At 41.0% G+C, this 18334-nt stretch overlaps 1 protein-coding gene across 4 annotated transcripts in view; it reads right to left on the bottom strand.

The window, feature by feature from the left end:
* Nucleotides 1-17930, bottom strand: part of LOC110492164 (microphthalmia-associated transcription factor) — a 49445-nt gene extending 31515 nt beyond the window's left edge. For 3 of the 4 annotated variants that reach the window (XM_021566221.3, XM_021566222.3, XM_090203147.1), the window contains exon 1: nucleotides 16869-17155. In XM_021566221.3, the coding sequence (XP_021421896.1) occupies nucleotides 16869-16975 (107 nt within the window). In that variant the 5' untranslated portion in view covers nucleotides 16976-17155. Of the gene's footprint in view, nucleotides 1-16868 lie in introns of all 4 variants that reach the window. The other variant, XM_021566224.3, reaches the window with a different exon arrangement.
* Between the last annotated feature and the right edge of the window lie 404 nt (nucleotides 17931-18334).

The following is an 18334-nucleotide window of genomic DNA, read 5'->3' as shown; positions in this document are numbered from 1 at the left end:
GGGCTTCCTTCGTTATTTCACCATTCATGTCTTCCAAAGAGAATGTCTTGATCTACTTCAAATAAGGTCTGTGTTTCGTGCTTAAACCGCCTCTGCGTTTTGATACCCGTGTAAATCTCACTAGGATAAGGTCACGTTTGTCAACATATTTTCATAAATCCACTCTACAAAAAAAATGATCTTCGCTTATATTTAGCCAATATTGATCAGAGTTACCTTGTCCTATGGATATCTACACAGTTATAAAATTGGCAAGGTGGTGTAAGCCTCCACAAAACACAGACCTTATTTTAAGTGAATCTAAAAATATCTTATGGAATAAATGAATGAAGGAACCGCTTTTCAGATTTTGCTAGAAGGTGTCATGGGAATTATGACTCGCACTTTGGTAGTCAATTCTTACCATGTCCATAATTAAAATAGGATTTCCTGCATATAGGAATTACAGTTTTTGTTTTCAACATTCGTCACAGGTAACTTAAACTCTATTTTTATTCAAACAGTTGAGAGTATTTGTCCCCTAAGCAGACTCTTCAGTATCATTGTCACTTCAGAGCTGTGTGTGTGTGTTTTACAGATGGCAGAGAAAAGCAGAGCACCAGTGTGGGACTATTACATGGAATTGGCACCAGGGAAAGCAAGGTGTCTTATTTGTGATAAAGATGTAAGCATGGGGTCAGCAACGGCTAAATCAAAAAATACCACCAACCTGTGGAATCACCTTAAGAACACCCATCCAAAAGCCCATATGTATTATATTAAGTTAAAATAAAAGTGTTCATTGTCCATTCAGTATTGTTGCAATTGTCATTATTACAAAAATGTGTGTATATACAGTATATATACATTTTTTTTTTTTTTTTTTTTTTTTTTTTTTTAAATCGGCCGATTAATCGTTATCGGCTTTTTTTGTCCTCCAATAAATCAGTATCTGCGTTGAAAAATCATAATCGATCGACCTCTAGTACCTAACCATAAACATCAATGGGGCGGCAGGGTAGCCTAGTGGTTAGAGCGTTGGACTAGTAACCGGAAGGTTGCAAGTTCATACCCCTGTCGTTCTGCCCTTGAACAGGCAGTTAACCCACTGTTCCTAGGCCGTCATTGAAAATAAGAATTTGTTCTTAACTGACTTGCCTAGTAAAATAAAAAATAAAAAATAAAATCAATGCCTTTCTTAAAATCAATACACAGAAGTATATATTTTTAAACTTGCATATTTAGCTAAAAGAAATCCAGGTTAGCAGGCAATATTAACCAGGTGAACTTCTCTTGCGTTCATTGCACGCAGAATCAGTGTATATGCAACAGTTTGGGCCGCCTAATTTGCCAGGATTTTACGTAATTATGACATAACATTGAAGGTTGTGCAATGTAACAGCAATATTTAGACTTATGGATGCCACCCATTAGATAAAATACGGAACGGTTCCGTATTTCACTGAAAGAATAAACGTCTTGTTTTCGAGATGATAGTTTCCGGATTCGACCATATTAATGACTTAAGGCTCGTATTTCTGTGTGTTATCATGTTATAACTAAGTCAATGATTTGATAGAGCAGTCTCGTAAGCATTCATTCAAACAGCACTTTTGTACGTTTGCCAGCAGCTGTTTATGACTTCAAGCCTATCAACTCCCGAGATTAGGCTGGTGTAACCGATGTGAAATGGCTAGCTAGTTAGCGGGGTGCGCGCTAATAGCGTTTCAAACGTCACTCGCTCTGAGACTTGGAGTGGTTGTTCCCCTTGCTCTGCATGGGTAACGCTGCTTCGAGCACAGGTGGGAGCGAGGAGAGGGATGGAAGATATACTGTTACACTGGTAATACTAAAGTGCCTATAAGAACAGCCAATAGTCAAAGGTTAATGAAATACAAATGGTATAGAGAGAAATAGTCCTATAATTCCTATAATAACTAAAACTTCTTACCTGGGAATATTGAAGACTCATGTTAAAAGGAACCACCAGCTTTAATTTGTTCTCATGTTCTGAGCAAGGAACTTAAACGTTCGCTTTCTTACATAGCACATATTGCACTTTACTTTCTTCTCCAACACTTTGTTTTTGCATTATTTAAACCAAATTGAACATGTTTCATTATTTATTTGAGGATAAATTGATTTTATTGATGTATTATATTAAGTTAAAATACATTTTTAATTCAGTATTGTTGTAATTATCATTATCACAAATAAATAATAAATAAATAAATAAATAAAAATCGTCCGATTAACTGGCATCGGCTTTTTTTGGTCCTCCAATAATCGGTATCGGCGTTGAAAAATCCTAAATCGGCCGACCTCTACTTGTTACAGTTTCCATTTTTTTTGCGCAGCACATTATTCATTCATCAGGTCAAGCAAACCTGAGTATGGACCCATTAGCATGCCTAGAGAGACCTAACATCTGTTGTTAAGTTCAAGCAGGCAATACAGTGCCATGTTTGCAATCTTGTCCTCTTCAGATGTTTGCTCTACAGTTATACACTTCAAACACTTGGCCAGCGCTGCTTTTTTCACTCTCTCCAACTCTCTCTCTCTTTCCCTACTCTCTCGTTCTCTCTCTCTCTCGTTCTCTCTCTCTCTCGTTCGCTCTCTCTCGTTCTCTCTCTCTCAACTGAACTGCACCGATACCCTCTTCACATTGACTTCATTATTTTCTCTGGCATGTGCTGCTGGTCTCGTCTCTCTCTCTCCTATGTATTAGTATCCATCGACGTGCATGCTAACCAATTATGAGATTTGACTTCCTTTCAATGTATCATGCTCATTCTAGGCCTACCGTATCACATGTCACACAGACAGCTAGATCCCTAAGCAGGTTAGCATCTCACAGGCTGAACGGACACCATGTTAACTCTCTCACACACACACACACACACACACACACACACACACACACACACACACACACACACACACACACACACACACACACACACACACACACACACACACACACACACACACACACACACACACACACACACACACACACACACACACACACACACACACGACCTGGACACTGTAGAAGGTATCTCATGTCATAAACAGATATGGACTAGTAGTGTATTCTGTGTTGTGTTGTAGGGCCGAGGAGCAAGGTAGTGATAATGGATGGAACATCTGCTGAGCTGCAGGTGTCTTTTCTTCCTCTTCTTGTCAATGTGTTAACTGATTATCTCACCCTTCTACATCACTGATCATAGCCCTCCTTCATTCACAGCCATCCTCCCTCCCCACTAAACAAGTGACTGTGACACACATGTCCCTGGAGCATAACAAATGACACATACTGTATGTGTAGGCTAAAGCCTAAATCCTAGTCTGAATAGTGTCTAAATGTAGCCAAAATCCTATACTTGGATTAAAACAATGACTATCACAGAAAGGGGAACTTTTCTTCACACACAATTTCAGTTCTCAATGTGTTTTCAAATTTAGACACTTGCTGTTCTCCAGACAGAATCCTGCTGCAGGCCTAAAATAGAGAGGGTGTGCTGGAGCAGAAGCTGCCGGGATGGAGCCTTCCCAGAGTGAGTGATCCTTTTGATGAAAACCTCAGCAAAAAGTCTTGCCAATCCAGCTGTGCAGTAATCGGACTAATTAGCCAGTCCAGTCAAACGCAGCCTTGGTCAAAGCCATCCCTCCGCACTGCGCTCTAGACATACCACCATTCCTCTTTACTTTGTATAAGCTAACGTCAACCCCTCGTAAACTGAAAGATACATTCATAGGTGTTTTTATATCTGACCAATTTTCTTACAACTGAAGTGTATTACAAATACACATTTTATTTTAAGTTTGAATTGGATCACACACACACAAAAGAATGCAATAATGTTAGGCCCAAAAAGGTTAATAGACCTGAAGAAGCCTGCTACAGTACAAAAAGCCATTTTCTACACTGTAACTACACTGACAGAGGTTAATACAGTATCTACATCTGAGGTCTCAGACATGGAGGAAATACAGTCTGTGTCTGTTCCCCATTTTCTACACTGTAACTACACTGAGAGAGGTTAATACAGTATCTACATCTGAGGTCTCAGACATGGAGGAAATACAGTCTGTGTCTGTTCCCCATTTTCTACACTAACTACACTGAGAGAGGTTAATACAGTATCTACATCTGAGGTCTCGGACATGGAGGAAATACAGTATGTGTCTGTTCCCCATTTTCTACACTGTAACTACACTGAGAGAGGTTAATACAGTATCTACATCTGAGGTCTCGGACATGGAAGAAATACAGTCTGTGTCTGTTCCCGATTTTCTACACTGTAACTACACTGAGAGAGGTTAATACAGTATCTACATCTGAGGTCTCAGACATGGAGGAAATACAGTCTGTGTCTGTTCCCCATTTTCTACACTAACTACACTGAGAGAGGTTAATACAGTATCTACATCTGAGGTCTCGGACATGGAAGAAATACAGTCTGTGTCTGTTCCCCATTTTCTACACTGTAACTACACTGAGAGAGGTTAATACAGTATCTACATCTGAGGTCTCGGACATGGAGGAAATACAGTCTGTGTCTGTTCCCCATTTTTACAAACTGATTATGGCATGTCTGGGGCAAGCGAATCATCTCCTTGAAAAACTGTGACCGGGAGACCTCATGACTGACTTAAACCAGACCCAAATGTTTCCAGTGGTGGATCCTTTCCATCCGCACATTATATTTTGGGATCTCTAAATGATAGTGATCTGTGGCGCTGCTATGCCCCTTTATCAAGTGAATGTTGGAAATCCCCTAACAAGCATTAAGAAGACACAAAGATCAGTAAAAGTTTTATAACCAGGAATCTTACCATCTTACATAGTTGTATTGAGGCAGCCTCAAGATTACAACCAGTGACCACTGTGTGTGTAGGGTCTGCCCCCACTAACACATTAACCGACTGCCAGATGGCTTTTTGCCCAGTTGTTTCTAAGCAGAATACTGAAAACCATAAAAAGACCCGTTGTCTGGTTTAACTTTCCACTATTGTGTGCACACACCTCCTCTCTGTGCATGTGTATCAGGAAACACAATGGCTGCACAGTCTTGCATAGCCACACCCCCTGGCTGAGAGGTTTTTGAGAGAGAGAGAGAGAGAGAGAGAGAGAGAGAGAGAGAGAGAAAGAGAGAGAGAAAAAGAGAGAGAGAAAGAGAGAGAGAGAGAGAAAGAGAGAGAGAGAGAGAGAGAGAGCGAGAGAGAGAGAGAGACAGAGAGAGACAGAGAGAGAGAGCGAGCGAGAGAGAGAGCGAGCGAGAGAGAGAGTTCCTGGACTAGAGGTGGTTCAATGGCTAGGAGAGGAGGCTGCAGCCCACCCTCGCACACCTTAATGACTTGCTGGATATAGAATGGCTTGGTCTAGTCAGTGGGAGAGCAGTCAATCAAACCTCACAATGGACAATGGCACAATAACAGCTCTATAACAATACTAACACCTGTTAAAAAACCAAGAGTGATAATGAAGACACAATAAACAACACATGTTAGCATATCGATGTGCTTTCTATTCTGTCTGCAAACATAATAAACAATGCTATTAGCCGAAACACGTTTGATTTTCATATACAAAAGTATTTCTCTAGTCAACTTCTAATTGTCCTTCAATCGTGGCTGAATGAATATTTTTCAAACGTTGTATTTGCATTTCAGTATAATAACACATGAGTTCCAAACAAAGGACAATACACCAAAACATTTAGTGCATTCTGGCAACAGTAGCATACACTGTGTAAAATGGCCTGTTTCCGAGTGTGTACATGTACTTTAAGTCAGAATATCTTTAAATGATAAGAAGTAGAGCTCAGCACTGAGAAGTCAGAATTAAAACAGAGCTTGACTAGTCTTGACTAGTCGGCTCTGGAAGGTCATGCCAGCGTGCATATGGGGAGAAAATGCTCCGTCAGAACACAAACCAGAGCAGCCGTCCACCTCCACTGCAGACCTACCCAGAACAACTGAATGTGCAATAGACCACAGACAATCACCTGCAAAGTTCCTTGTGTCGAAATCACTAAGGAATTAACATGGTCCACATACACCCACACAGTTGTGAAAAGGGCACGACAACACCTCTTCTACCTCAGGAGGCTGAAAAGATTTGGCATGGGCCCTCAGATCTTCAAATGTCTTTTAAAATGTATTTTACCAGATAAGTTGACTGAGAAAACATTCTCATTTACAGCAACAACCTGGGAAATAATTACAGGAGTGAGGAGGGGGGATGAATGAGCCAATTGGAAGCTGAAGATGATTAGGTGGCCATGATAGTATGAGGGCCAGAATGGGAATTTAGCCAGGCCACCAGGGTTAACACCCCTACTCTAACGATAAGTGACCTGTGATCTTTAGTGACCATAGAGTGTCAGGACACCTGTTTAACGTCCCATCTGAAAGACAGCACCATACACAGGGCAGTGTCCCCAATCACTGCCCTGGCACATTGGAATCTTTTTTTAGACCAGAGGGAAGAATGCCTACTACTGGCACGACCAGCGGTACCAGTGCACCAAGTCTAGAACCAACAGGACCCGGAACAGCCATAAGATTACTGAACAAGACTGCTAAATAGCTTATCAAATGGCTACCCAGACTACCTGAATTTACCCTTTTTTGCACTAACTCTCTTGCACTGACTCTATGCACACTCACACACCAACACCAACAACACACATGCATACTGAAGCCACTAACACACGCTTTCACTCACCATATACGCTGCTGCTGCTGTCTATTATCTATCTTGTTGCCTAGTTACCTTACCCCTACACTACATGGCCAAAAGTATGTGGACACCCCTTCAAATTAGTGGATTTCGGCTATTTCAGCCACACCGGTTGCTGACAGGTGTATAAAATCAAGCACACAGCCATGCAACCTCCATAGACAAATATTGGCAGTAGAATGGCCTTACTGAAGAGCTCAGTGACTTTCAACGTGGCTCTGTCATAGAATGCCACCTTTCCAACAGGCCAGTTTCCAACAGGCCAAATTGTTGCCCTGCTAGAGCCACCCTGGTCAACTGTAAGTGCTGTTCTTGTGGAGTGGAAACGTCTAGGAGAAACAACAGCTCAGCGGCAAAGTGGTAGGCCACCGAAGTTCACAGAACGGAACCGCCGAGTGCTGAAGCACGTAAAAAAATGTCCTCGGTTGCAACACTCACTACCGGTTTCCAAACTGCCTCTGGAAGCAACGTCAGCACAAGAACTGTTCGTCGAGAGCTTCATGAAATTAGTTTCCACAGCCGAGCAGCCACACACAAGCCTAAAATCACCATGCGCAATGCCTAGCGTCGGCTGGAGGGGTGTAAAGCTCGCCACCATTGGACTCTGGAGCCCTATAAAGGTGTTCTCTGGAGTGATGAATCATGCTTCACCATCTGGCAGTCCGACGGACGAATCTGGGTTTGGTGGATTCCAGGACAACGCTACCTGCCCGAATACATAGTGCCAACTGAAACATTTTGTGGAGGAGGAATAATGGTCTGGGGCTGTTTTTCATTGTTTGGGCTAGGCCCCTTAGTTCCAGTGAAGGGAAATCTTAACGCTACAGCATACAATGACATCCTAAACTATTTTATGCTTCCAACGTTGTGGTCACATTTTGGGGAGGCCCTTTCCTGTTTCAGCATAACAATTGCCCCGTGCACAGAGCGAGGTCCATACAGAAATTATTTGTTGAGATCAGTGTGGAAGAACTTGACTAGTCTGCATAGAGCCCTGACCTCAACCCCATTGAACACCTTTGGGATGAATTGTAACGCCGACTGCGAGTCAAGCCTAATCACCCAACATCAGTGCCTGACCTCACTAATGCTCTTGTGGCTGAATGGAAGCAATTCCCCGCAGCAATGTTCCAACATCTAGTGGAAATCCTTCCCAGAAGAGTGGTGGCTGTTATAGCAGCAAATGGGGGGACCAACTCCATATTAATGCCTATGATTTTGGAAATGGGATGTTCGACTAGCAGGTGTCCACATACCTTTGGCCATGTAGTGTATATGTGCATAGCTACCTGAATTATCTCATACACCTGCACATTGACTCGTCATTGGCACTCCCTGTCTATAGGCATGTTATTTTTTTACATATTATTGTTGTTCACTGTGTATTTACTCCTTGTGTCACAATTTCTTTAACTCTGCATTGTTGGAAAAGGACCTGTAAGAAAGCATTTCACTGCTAGTTTACACCTGTTGTTTACGAAGCATGTGTCAAATACAATTGCATTCACTCACCCACTGTTAAATACAGACACAAACTCAAAGAACATGTTGCCCTCTTATTTTTACTACCCTTTTGACTTATTTATTTTTGATTCAAGTCTTCACGCTGTTTTGTTTTTCATCAATGTGTATTGCGCTGTTAGAGCGTGCAATTCTTCTGTTTGTTTTTTCATTACTTTTTACTGGGTGTTTGGCAGTCAGGATCTCTAGTCTCCACTGAGTGTCGTTAGCACCCCATGGTTCCCCTTATCCAACTGTCGGCAGAGATAAAACACCAAGTTCTTCCGTCTGGCACGGAAGTGGCTAGAGTCTTCAGAGGTGTAAGGATAATTAGGAGTCTGAAAATAGGGTATTTGGTGCAGTGCTACTTTTTTCTAAATTGCACATACATTCCTTGAATTCCAATGCAAAAGCTTCCAACCTATCTGTCGAAAATCTAATCCATCCAAAGAACACCCAGAGCAACAAACAACCAATCATATACAGTTATTGTAACTGCCTAAAGAGAGTACTATTAAATATCCATAGACATGTACACGCATATACCTTCTCACTCTTTCTAACACACACACACACACACACACACACACACACACACACACACACACTAATGCACATAACAGCATGGAGGTTCAGCTACTCACCGGTGGTTAGTGTAGGGGTAAAAGTGACTAGGTAATCAGGATATATAATAAATAGAGTATCAGCAGTATTTGTGAAGTGTTAACGTGTGTCTATGTGTAAGTGTGTGTGGAATCATCTGAGACACACAGAGCCCAGTGTCTGCAGTATGCAGGTGCCTTGGTTCCTGGTTGGGATCAGGTGTTATATACAGTCTCACTGCTGGAAGTGAAGGTAGAGCAGCACTAATGACATGCTTGGCTGCACTACTGCACACTGTTCTGCTCAGAACCTCCACCTACCCAACCCCCACTGCTAGGTTACCTTCTAAATGTAATCTGTTACAATTACCAGTTACCCGTCGAAAACTGTAATCAGTAACATCACTTTTGGATTACCCAAACTCAGTAATGTGATGACTTTCAGTTACGTTTAGATTACTTTCCCCTTAAGAGGCATTAGAAGAAGACAAAAATGAATATTGCCAATTGAATGACATCTACTGCAAGATAAATCAATGATAGAGTTTACGTCGCAGGCCAGAAATGGAATATATCAGGCAGGGTCAGAGGAAGACAAAAGTTGTCAGACTCCAGCCACCCAAGCCATAGACTGTTCTCTCTGCTACCGCACGGCAAGCGGTACCAGTGCACCAAGTCTAACCAACAGGACCCTGAACCAACAGGACCCTGAACAGACACCTCACAAGTCCTCAACTGGCAGATTCATCAAATAGTACCCCCCAAAACACCAGTCTCAACGTCAATAGTGAAGAGGCGACTCCAGGTTGCTGGCCTTCTAGGCAGAATTGCAAAGAAAAAGCCATACCTCAGACTGGCCAATAAAAAGAAAAGATTCAGATGGGCAAAAGAGTCACCTCTTCAATGTTGACGTTGAGACTGGTGTTTTGCAGGTACTATTTAATGAAGCTGCCAGTTGAGGACTTGTAAGGTGTCTGTTTCTCAAACTAGACACTCTAATGTACTTGTCCTCTTGCTCAGTTGTGCACCGGGGCCTCCCACTCCTCTTTCTATTCTGGTTAGAGCCAGTTTGCACTGTTCTGTGAAGGGAGTAGTACACAGCGTTGCACCAGATATTCAGTTTCTTGGCATTTCTCGCATGGAATAGCCTTCATTTCTCAGAACAAGAATAGACTGACGAGTTTTTGGCCATTTTGAGCCTGTAATCGAACCCACAAATACTGATGCTCCAGATACTCAACTAGTCTAAAGAAGGTCAGTTTAATTGCTTCTTTAATCAGAACAAAAGTTTTCAGCTGTGCTAACATAATTGCAAATAAGTTTTCTAATGATTAATTTGCATTTTAAAATGATAAACTTGGATTAGCTAACACAACGTGCGATTGAAACACAGGAGTGATGGTTGCTGATAATGGGCCTCTACGTCTATGTAGATATTCCATAGAAATAGTCATGACTACAATAGTCATTAACAACATTAACAATGTTCACACTGCCCTTCTGATCAATTTGATGTTATTTTAATGGAGAGAAAAGTGTGCTTTTCTTTCAAAAACAAGGACATTTCTAAGTGACCCCAAACTTTTGAACGGTAGTGTATTTATATTTCTAAATACATGGCTCAGGCCTACTCTGTTGTTTATGTTTTTGTCATGGAGGACTGGCTGAGCTCATTGCTTCAAAACATGGTTTCAAAAAAATCTGGTCTCATGGAATGGCATCGCTTTGAGCACTACCTGCTGAAAAGTGCTATTTGCCTGTTAGTGACACCATAGAATTGGCAGTTAAAAGACTTAATTCATTGAATAGGATCTCTATGGGTGACACTTTTATATCTCAATCATTTGCAGCTGTTGAAGTCTAAAGTGTGCAAGTTTGTGTCCATTAAGCATTAGGACTTTTTGTTTATTTCTTTTTTATTTTATAAATCAGAACGAATTACAATTAAGTAGGTCTTCTTAAATTAAACTTGTTTTTGACTGTACAGTGCCTTCAGAAAGTATTCAGAACCCTTGACTTTTTCCACATTTTGTTACGTTACAGTCTTATTCTAAAATGGATTAAATAAATAGAAAATCCTCAGCAATCTACACCCAATACCCCATAATGACAAAGCAAAAACAGTTTTTGCAAATGTATACAAAATAAAAAACAGAAATACCTTATTTACATAAGTATTCAGACCCTTTGCTATGAGACTCGAAATTGCCTATATAAGGTCCCACAGTTGAGAGTGCATGTCAGAGCAAAAACAAAGCCATGAGGTTGAAGGAATTGTCCGTAGAGCTCTGAGACAGGATTGTGTTGAGGCACAGATCTGGGGAAGGGTACTGAAAAATGTCTGCAGCATTGAAAGTCCCAAAGAACACAGTGGCCTCCATCATTCTTAAGTGGAAGAAGTTTGGAACCACCAAGAAACTTCCTAGAGTTTCCCGCCCGGCCAAACTGAGCAATCGGGGGAGAAGGGCCTTGGTCAGGGAGGTGACCAAGAACCCGATGATCACTCTAACAGAGCTTGAGAATTCCACTGTGGAGACGGGAGAACCTTCCAGAAGGACAACCATCTCTGCAGCATTTCACCAATCAGGCCTTTATGGTAAAGTGGCCAGACGGAAGCTGCTCCTCAGTAAAAGTCACATGACAGCCCGCTTTGAGTTTGCCAAAAAGGCACCTAAAGTCTCTCAGATCATGATTAACAAGATTCTCTGCTGATGAAACCAAGATTGAACTCTTTGGCCTGAATGCCAAGAGCCATGCCTGGAGAAAACCTGGCACCATCCCTACGGTGAAGCACAGTGGTGGCAGCATCATGGATCGCTGCCAAAGGTGCTTCAACAAAGTACTGAGTAAAGGGTCTGAATACTTATGTAAATGTGATATTTCTGGTTTTTTTTATACATGTACGTGAAGTACATTACCATGGAAGAGTTTACAAGGGAGGTGCTCCCTCAAACTTGTATTATCTAGGCTGTGATCCACACTATGCAGCTGTTGCAGGACCACATTTTTCTCTGGCTGTGCACAGGTTGCAAAAACAATGATTGACAGGCAGCTTAGCCTACACTTCCTCAATTCAACCATTATTGGGTTAAAATACACCTACACATTGGTGAACAGCCATCCACAAACAATCACAATCCGTAAGGAGTGAATAATTGAGAGAGCAGCAGCGTGATTCACATAATTGCTATGTAGATATCAATAATGGACCTAAATTACATCAGTATCGCTAGTAGGCTACACCACAGCTGTCGTCCTTACCTCTAAGCGTTTATTCAGGTTGGTTGTATAACCTTTGACGCTGACAGCAGTCGCACCATTGGAAGACATACCGTAGCTTTGACTGCAGTTTACAAAAACAAAGCTGGTAACAGATTACAGTTTTTTTGTAAACAGTTACATGTAATCCGTTACTCCCCAAGCCTGCCCACTGTTCAGAACACTGACGTAGCTCTATCCTTGAGCTGTTCTTGTCTTTTAATGTTCTGTATTATGTAATGCTTCATGTTTTGTCTGGACTCCAGGAAGAGTAGCTGCTGCTTTCGAAACAGCTAATGGGGGATCCTAATAAAATACCAAATACTGCCGCCTGCTGCCTCTAGCCAGTACATATTTCTCTGTTTGTGGAATCCATACCACTACTATACAAATCTCTGACATTATAAATGGCAAGGTCTGCAGTTCCAATGTACAGACTGGCTAAAGGGTACTGTACACAAAAACACTGACTACAGTAAGGAGATATTCAACACGGATAAAACTGACCTTGACATAACTGTGAAGAACACTCACAGCAAAGGGAAGTCTATGCACATGTAGACAGTGCTTTGGTTAAGTAAGACAAGTCCAAAGAGTACTACAGTTACAGATAAATAAAGTTGATGTACAAATTGTCAGGAAAACAAAACAGCGAGTTGACAAATGTTACTACTGATAATGGGGTCTTTTGTTGTCGTAGTTATGGGACAGGAAGGGCAGGTTGGGATCATTTGAACTTGCCGGGTCCTATGTCTGTAATTAGGTTTCATGCCTTTCATGAGTCTTGTCACTTGTTTACAGTAGTAAGGCCTACTTTCCTACTCTAGTCCTGCTCGACTTCCCCTCTCTGGGTGCTATGACTAGGACGGCACTCTCAAGGACAACAGAAAACAACAACTACATTCAGATGATCATTGTATTACTTTAATGTTACTGCTGCTGTGTACAGAATGGTAGGTGGCTATAAATAAGCAATAAGGCCCGAGGAGATGTGGTATATGGCCAATATACCACAGCTAAGTGCTGTTCTTTTGTGCGACACAACACGGAGTGCCTGGATACAGACGTTAGCCGTCCTCTATTCTAAAATATGTTAGCTACCATACTGTACAGTATGTCTTCACTTGGAAATGGGTGAATGGTGAAAAATGACTCGCAGTTCCTGTACACAGACAGCTGCCTGAAAATATGACTCCATCCTTATCCCCCCCACTCTTGAGGAAAAATAACTGACCACATCCGCCTGAGCCTGATGGTCACAAATATAGATGATGCAGACTGGAACATTGTGGTTTTACTCCTTTAATTATCTATTGTCATGAAAGGATACAGAAGGGCATGGGTTTATCCCTGTGTCCTGGAAGAGGAGTCAGACTGATAAAGAAAATTATTTGTCAGTCTTACATCTGTTTATTCTGACTGTCAGATTCAACTGGAATGATAGAGAAATTAAATGAACATGGTCGTTTTCCAGTGAATTTGTTTAGAGCCAAAGTGGGAGTAAGGATGCAGTCAGAGTGATTACATAACCATTGAGATGGGTAGTATCTCACTCCACTCCAGCACCTGTCTGTCACTCAGATGCAATCGGATCCTCATCCTGGATCAGGAGAGGAACACCCTGGTCCTAGCCTGCCCTCTTTGGCACGATATGGAACAGAACAGAGCAGCTCCCTGAGACCTTGACTGTCCCTTAATCACCATGTTTCAGAGGCTGCATTGATGCCCGCACTGAATGCCGATACTCATGTAAAAACATAGAACCTAAAAGCAATGCAATGCAGTTTATGTGAGCATCTGGCATCTCTGGTTCGGACTCCACAGAACAGAAAGCTTCCTGAGACTCTGAGCCACAATCCCCTTCTTATAGAGGCCACATTGAAACCAGCAATGGATACTGGATGCTCATGAAAAAACATTCATCATAATGGAATACAGTATGTACTTTCTGTACATTTCTCTGCTTTTGCCATTTGATGCCCTTGAGGGAACTTTTACACTATATGCATTTGCTGTTTATGTAATGAGGCTTGGAGGGAGCCTTTGAGTTTGAGTGCATGACCATTGGAGGACAACTCTTAGGGACATCTCTGCTCCTTGAAAGCGTCATATAGTCATGTAGGTAGTGTTTGAGTGCATGAATGGTGCATCCTTAACCGCTCAATTACTGTAGTCATCATATCACACAAACGGGAAGATCCAGAATGGAAAAACATTGACAATGTGACTTTGACAGATGCTTTGACAGAGGTTTAATGCTGCATTGACACCTCATCTCTTATCCACATCTGCGACAGATGAAAGATAGTGTGACAGGTACAGTAGGTGACGACTGGACACCAGTGACGTTACATACTATTCCATTCGTAATGTCATGACATGAAATATCTCTCCAAAATGTATCTCAATTTTATTTTCATATGTCCATTTCATTATTTAGTGCTGGAGCCCAACAAATGGTGTAGTCCTGACTTTGGGCCTAACAGAAGCTATGCTGCAAATTAAAACTGAGACATTAACAAATCCTTTCAAGAAATTTGCAGAATAATGACAGTCTAATTATAATCTCTAACATGTGCAGCTGGCTCCATGGGTTGCCCTGCTAAATATCTCAGCTACAAACAACACCAGGCCCACTTTGCATTGAAGGTGTCATATACATTGCTAAATTTACATCGCTAATTTACACTGCATAGAAGACAAGTTTCACAGTCTGTCTCAAGTCTATATCAAGCACACACAGTCTGGCTTTGAGTCTGCAGGGGTTCGTTCGGCTGCTTGTGCCAAAAGCTCTCTGAGACAGCAAGAAAACAAACTAAATGTCAATAAAAGCAAGATAATTCATGATGTTATCACCGTATGATTTCAAATTTAGAAACACTGAACTTTAGGCCTATCATGCCGGTAAATCTATGCCTAAGCTTTGTCCTTGCTTTACTGTAGTTGTTAGGGTATACTGCATCAGTCAAACGAATGAACCACAGTGGGCTGTGAGTGTCATAACCACAAGTGTATGTGAGGATGAGCATGGTCAAAATTACTATACACAATGTTTGGCTTTCTGTCATTGTTGCAAAGCCATGCACTGCTTTTAGTAGGGCATTCTCACAGGAAAATAAGAAAATGAAATTAATTCATGCATGTCAGGTAATTTTGGAGACACACAAAAGTCACAAAAACTGACATTAAATCACAACTCAAAGCTAGACCTGTTTAGTTATACTAAGAATGCAACTGCTGCGATGAGGGCACAAAAATACCATTCAGCTTATAACAATGTAATGAAATTTACTAATGAAGAAACGAGTTTAAAATTATGAATTAGGTTAGTCTCTCTCTCTCTCCAAAGAAGTTTTGGAAAAAAACTCCACAACAATGAAACTGGAAAAATATCCAACAAATTGCTGACAAAATGCCAAGATCCAGAATGCAAAAAATAGATTGGGTCCACCACAAGAATGCCATAAGAACTCTAGACACAGAAGAGCACTGTCATGTTCAGACAGTGTTTCAGACATACACCACCCTTCTATCTGGGGAACCTCTGTTTAGCAGAAAGGTCACATGTCTCCACCACTTAGGACAATAAAGAAATGATACAGAATTACCAGACGCAAAGAGACAATATTGCTTTAAACAACTTCCTGGCAATAGGCATGCATTGACAGGCGTTTTAGACCACCGCTGAATGTAAGGCATTCCCATACACTATGCCATTACACAGAAGGCAAGATTATGGTATAAAGACTTACGTTAAATGTAGAAGTCTTGAGAATAGAAAAGTTCCAGTTATTTGTTCCGTCTGATCTTACAAAGAGAGACATAACCAAAGTGACAACAATTCAGCTGAGGCCTGGACCCCAGGCAGCAGAGGGGTATAAGGTCATGTCCAGAGAACAGACCTGACTCAGCTCCCTGTTCTTTGTTCGGCGCTGGGGACAGAGGACACAATATCGATACAAATAGCGCTCTAATAAGTTATTTGTCAACTGCTTAGGAAAGTATCTATCCATTTTCCCTTATGTAGTTACATAAGCTTTATTGGGAAGTAACATGGCTACAATATTTTAGGATATTTTAGAATCTATAAGAAGTTTTCTTACTAGGTCTCTATTGATATTTATCATGTTCATCATTCTCTCCAAATAAGCCTACAGCTGATGCACAGACTGATGAGTGATGCACCAGTGAAATGTGACACATATTTTAACATGTGTGAAATACTGTACAACACCATTTAAGATGCCATTCTACCTTGACATTGTAACTACATTTCCAATGCATTAAATATATTTCTTCCAAAAGAAAATGCATTTAGACTATACATATAGTAGCCTAATATTTATGTTGTAAATAACGATGGAAGTGGTATCACCAAGCTCAACACCAGTATGAAGAAGACATCATAATCTAATCCCTAGTCGGACTGTTCAAAATCCATGAACAAACTGTATAGGAGGCTATTCTTCACAGGCTAATATTTGAAGTTGCATGTTGACAAGACAACACCCAAGTGTTGCATAACTAACTGTGCAATAAAAGAGCCATAAGGAATGGGAGGCAAACAAATCCCTCCTAGAATGTACTCAACAGGATAGGACCGAATGCATATAGGATGACATCCTTGAAAGCGCGTCAATTGGAAATAACGTAATTATTATAACAACTCTCAAAACATATTTCAATTACTGACTATTTAAAACTTTTGAAAACAACGCTGGGAAAACAAATTCCTCTTTACCGGAGGAAATAACTGTGCACACAGTCAAAGCACTGACCTGTTTTTTTTCAAGGGCTGACTCTTCAATTCGTAATACGTTTTTGGTTCCTCTTGAAACTCTTCTCCAACCTCGAAGTCAGGAACTATTCCGGATTCTGCTTGCATACTTGCCACTGTCAACTCTTGACAATAACAAATTATAAAGAAACGAACGATGGTATGGCCACCTCTCTAAAACACTCGCAGTACAAGCCACTGAAATCGCAAACCCGTCTTGCTCCGAGAGCCAGCGAGCAAACAGCGCAAAAAAACATGTAGTTCTGTAAAGTAGGGAATAGTGGCCGTAGAAATAGGAGTGTATGGGATAGAGAACTACAAGCACCATGATACCGTACCCCGCAAGTTTGTGTTTTGATCTGTCAATGTCAGCAGCTTTTTCATTGGTCCAACATCTGATGGGCTTTTACCACATTTTACCCTCAATTCTGCTGAATAGGTCAAATGCCGGAGCAGGCCATATAGCTTTCTATATGCATTGTTTACATTTACAAATATCAATATCTGTTCATATAATAATATCCTAAACAGCATTTCCATAATTGTCACACAAAGCCTACTTTTCTCACTACAATAGGCAGCTAGGCTACAGTGTTACAACACAATATAAAGCCTATTGTGCAGCATTGTATACCCACACTGTAATTACACAACTGCCATGTACAAATCACATTGAAAAACATCAGATGAGTGGACTATTCCTAAATATAAGATATTACACAGCCATGTTAATAGCACGTATCCAATGTCGATCATGTTTTAATTTAATTCAATGTTTTATCTCCTGTTTTTTGATGATCGTAGCAGAATAACATTGAGAAAATCTGTTCTATCTACAAATGTAGGTAGGATATTTATTCGGTAGATATTTGTTCTTATCCTCTGAGCTATCACCCTACCGCACACTAGCAATAGCTGTGAACCTGATCTTACAACCAGTTCGGATTTACGATAGCCTAGTGTTACATTACATTACATACCGTACCGTGAAAATAATAGCCATGATCACCACAGGGGTGTCTCCTATTTGTGACTTGCAATCTGCCCCTGTCCCTTTTAAAGTAATTTCTTCTCCACTGGGCGGCAGTGTAAAGCAAGGAAAATCAACCTCATTGAGCCTGCAGGCGACACCATTCGTGACAGCGCATGCAAGAATTGCAAGTTCAATATTTGCATTTGTGTCATCCTGCTCACCTGGCGAAAAGACCTACATTTCACCATGCAAATAAAGATAAAAACAAATGTTTCTAGGAAAGGAAGCAAGGCACACCTGTCAACATTGAACCTTCTCTAATAAGCCTCTGCGTATGTATCATTCTAATAAATATATTCTACACTGTTATTTTCTATTCCTTTCTATTCTATTTCTATAAAATCATGTAATCTCTAATGAATTACGTTCTGCTCACTGTCTCGTGCACATGCTCAGGTCTTTGTGGGAATGCTGTCCTCCTTGACCTACCTTTG

This window comes from Oncorhynchus mykiss, chromosome 16 (genome assembly GCF_057628025.1).
Source record: "Oncorhynchus mykiss isolate SJ-2025 chromosome 16, ASM5762802v1, whole genome shotgun sequence".
In the NCBI taxonomy this organism is placed as follows: domain Eukaryota; kingdom Metazoa; phylum Chordata; class Actinopteri; order Salmoniformes; family Salmonidae; genus Oncorhynchus; species Oncorhynchus mykiss.
The sequence above is the reverse complement of the archived record's forward strand: the minus strand, read 5'-3'. Positions and strand labels throughout refer to the sequence as shown.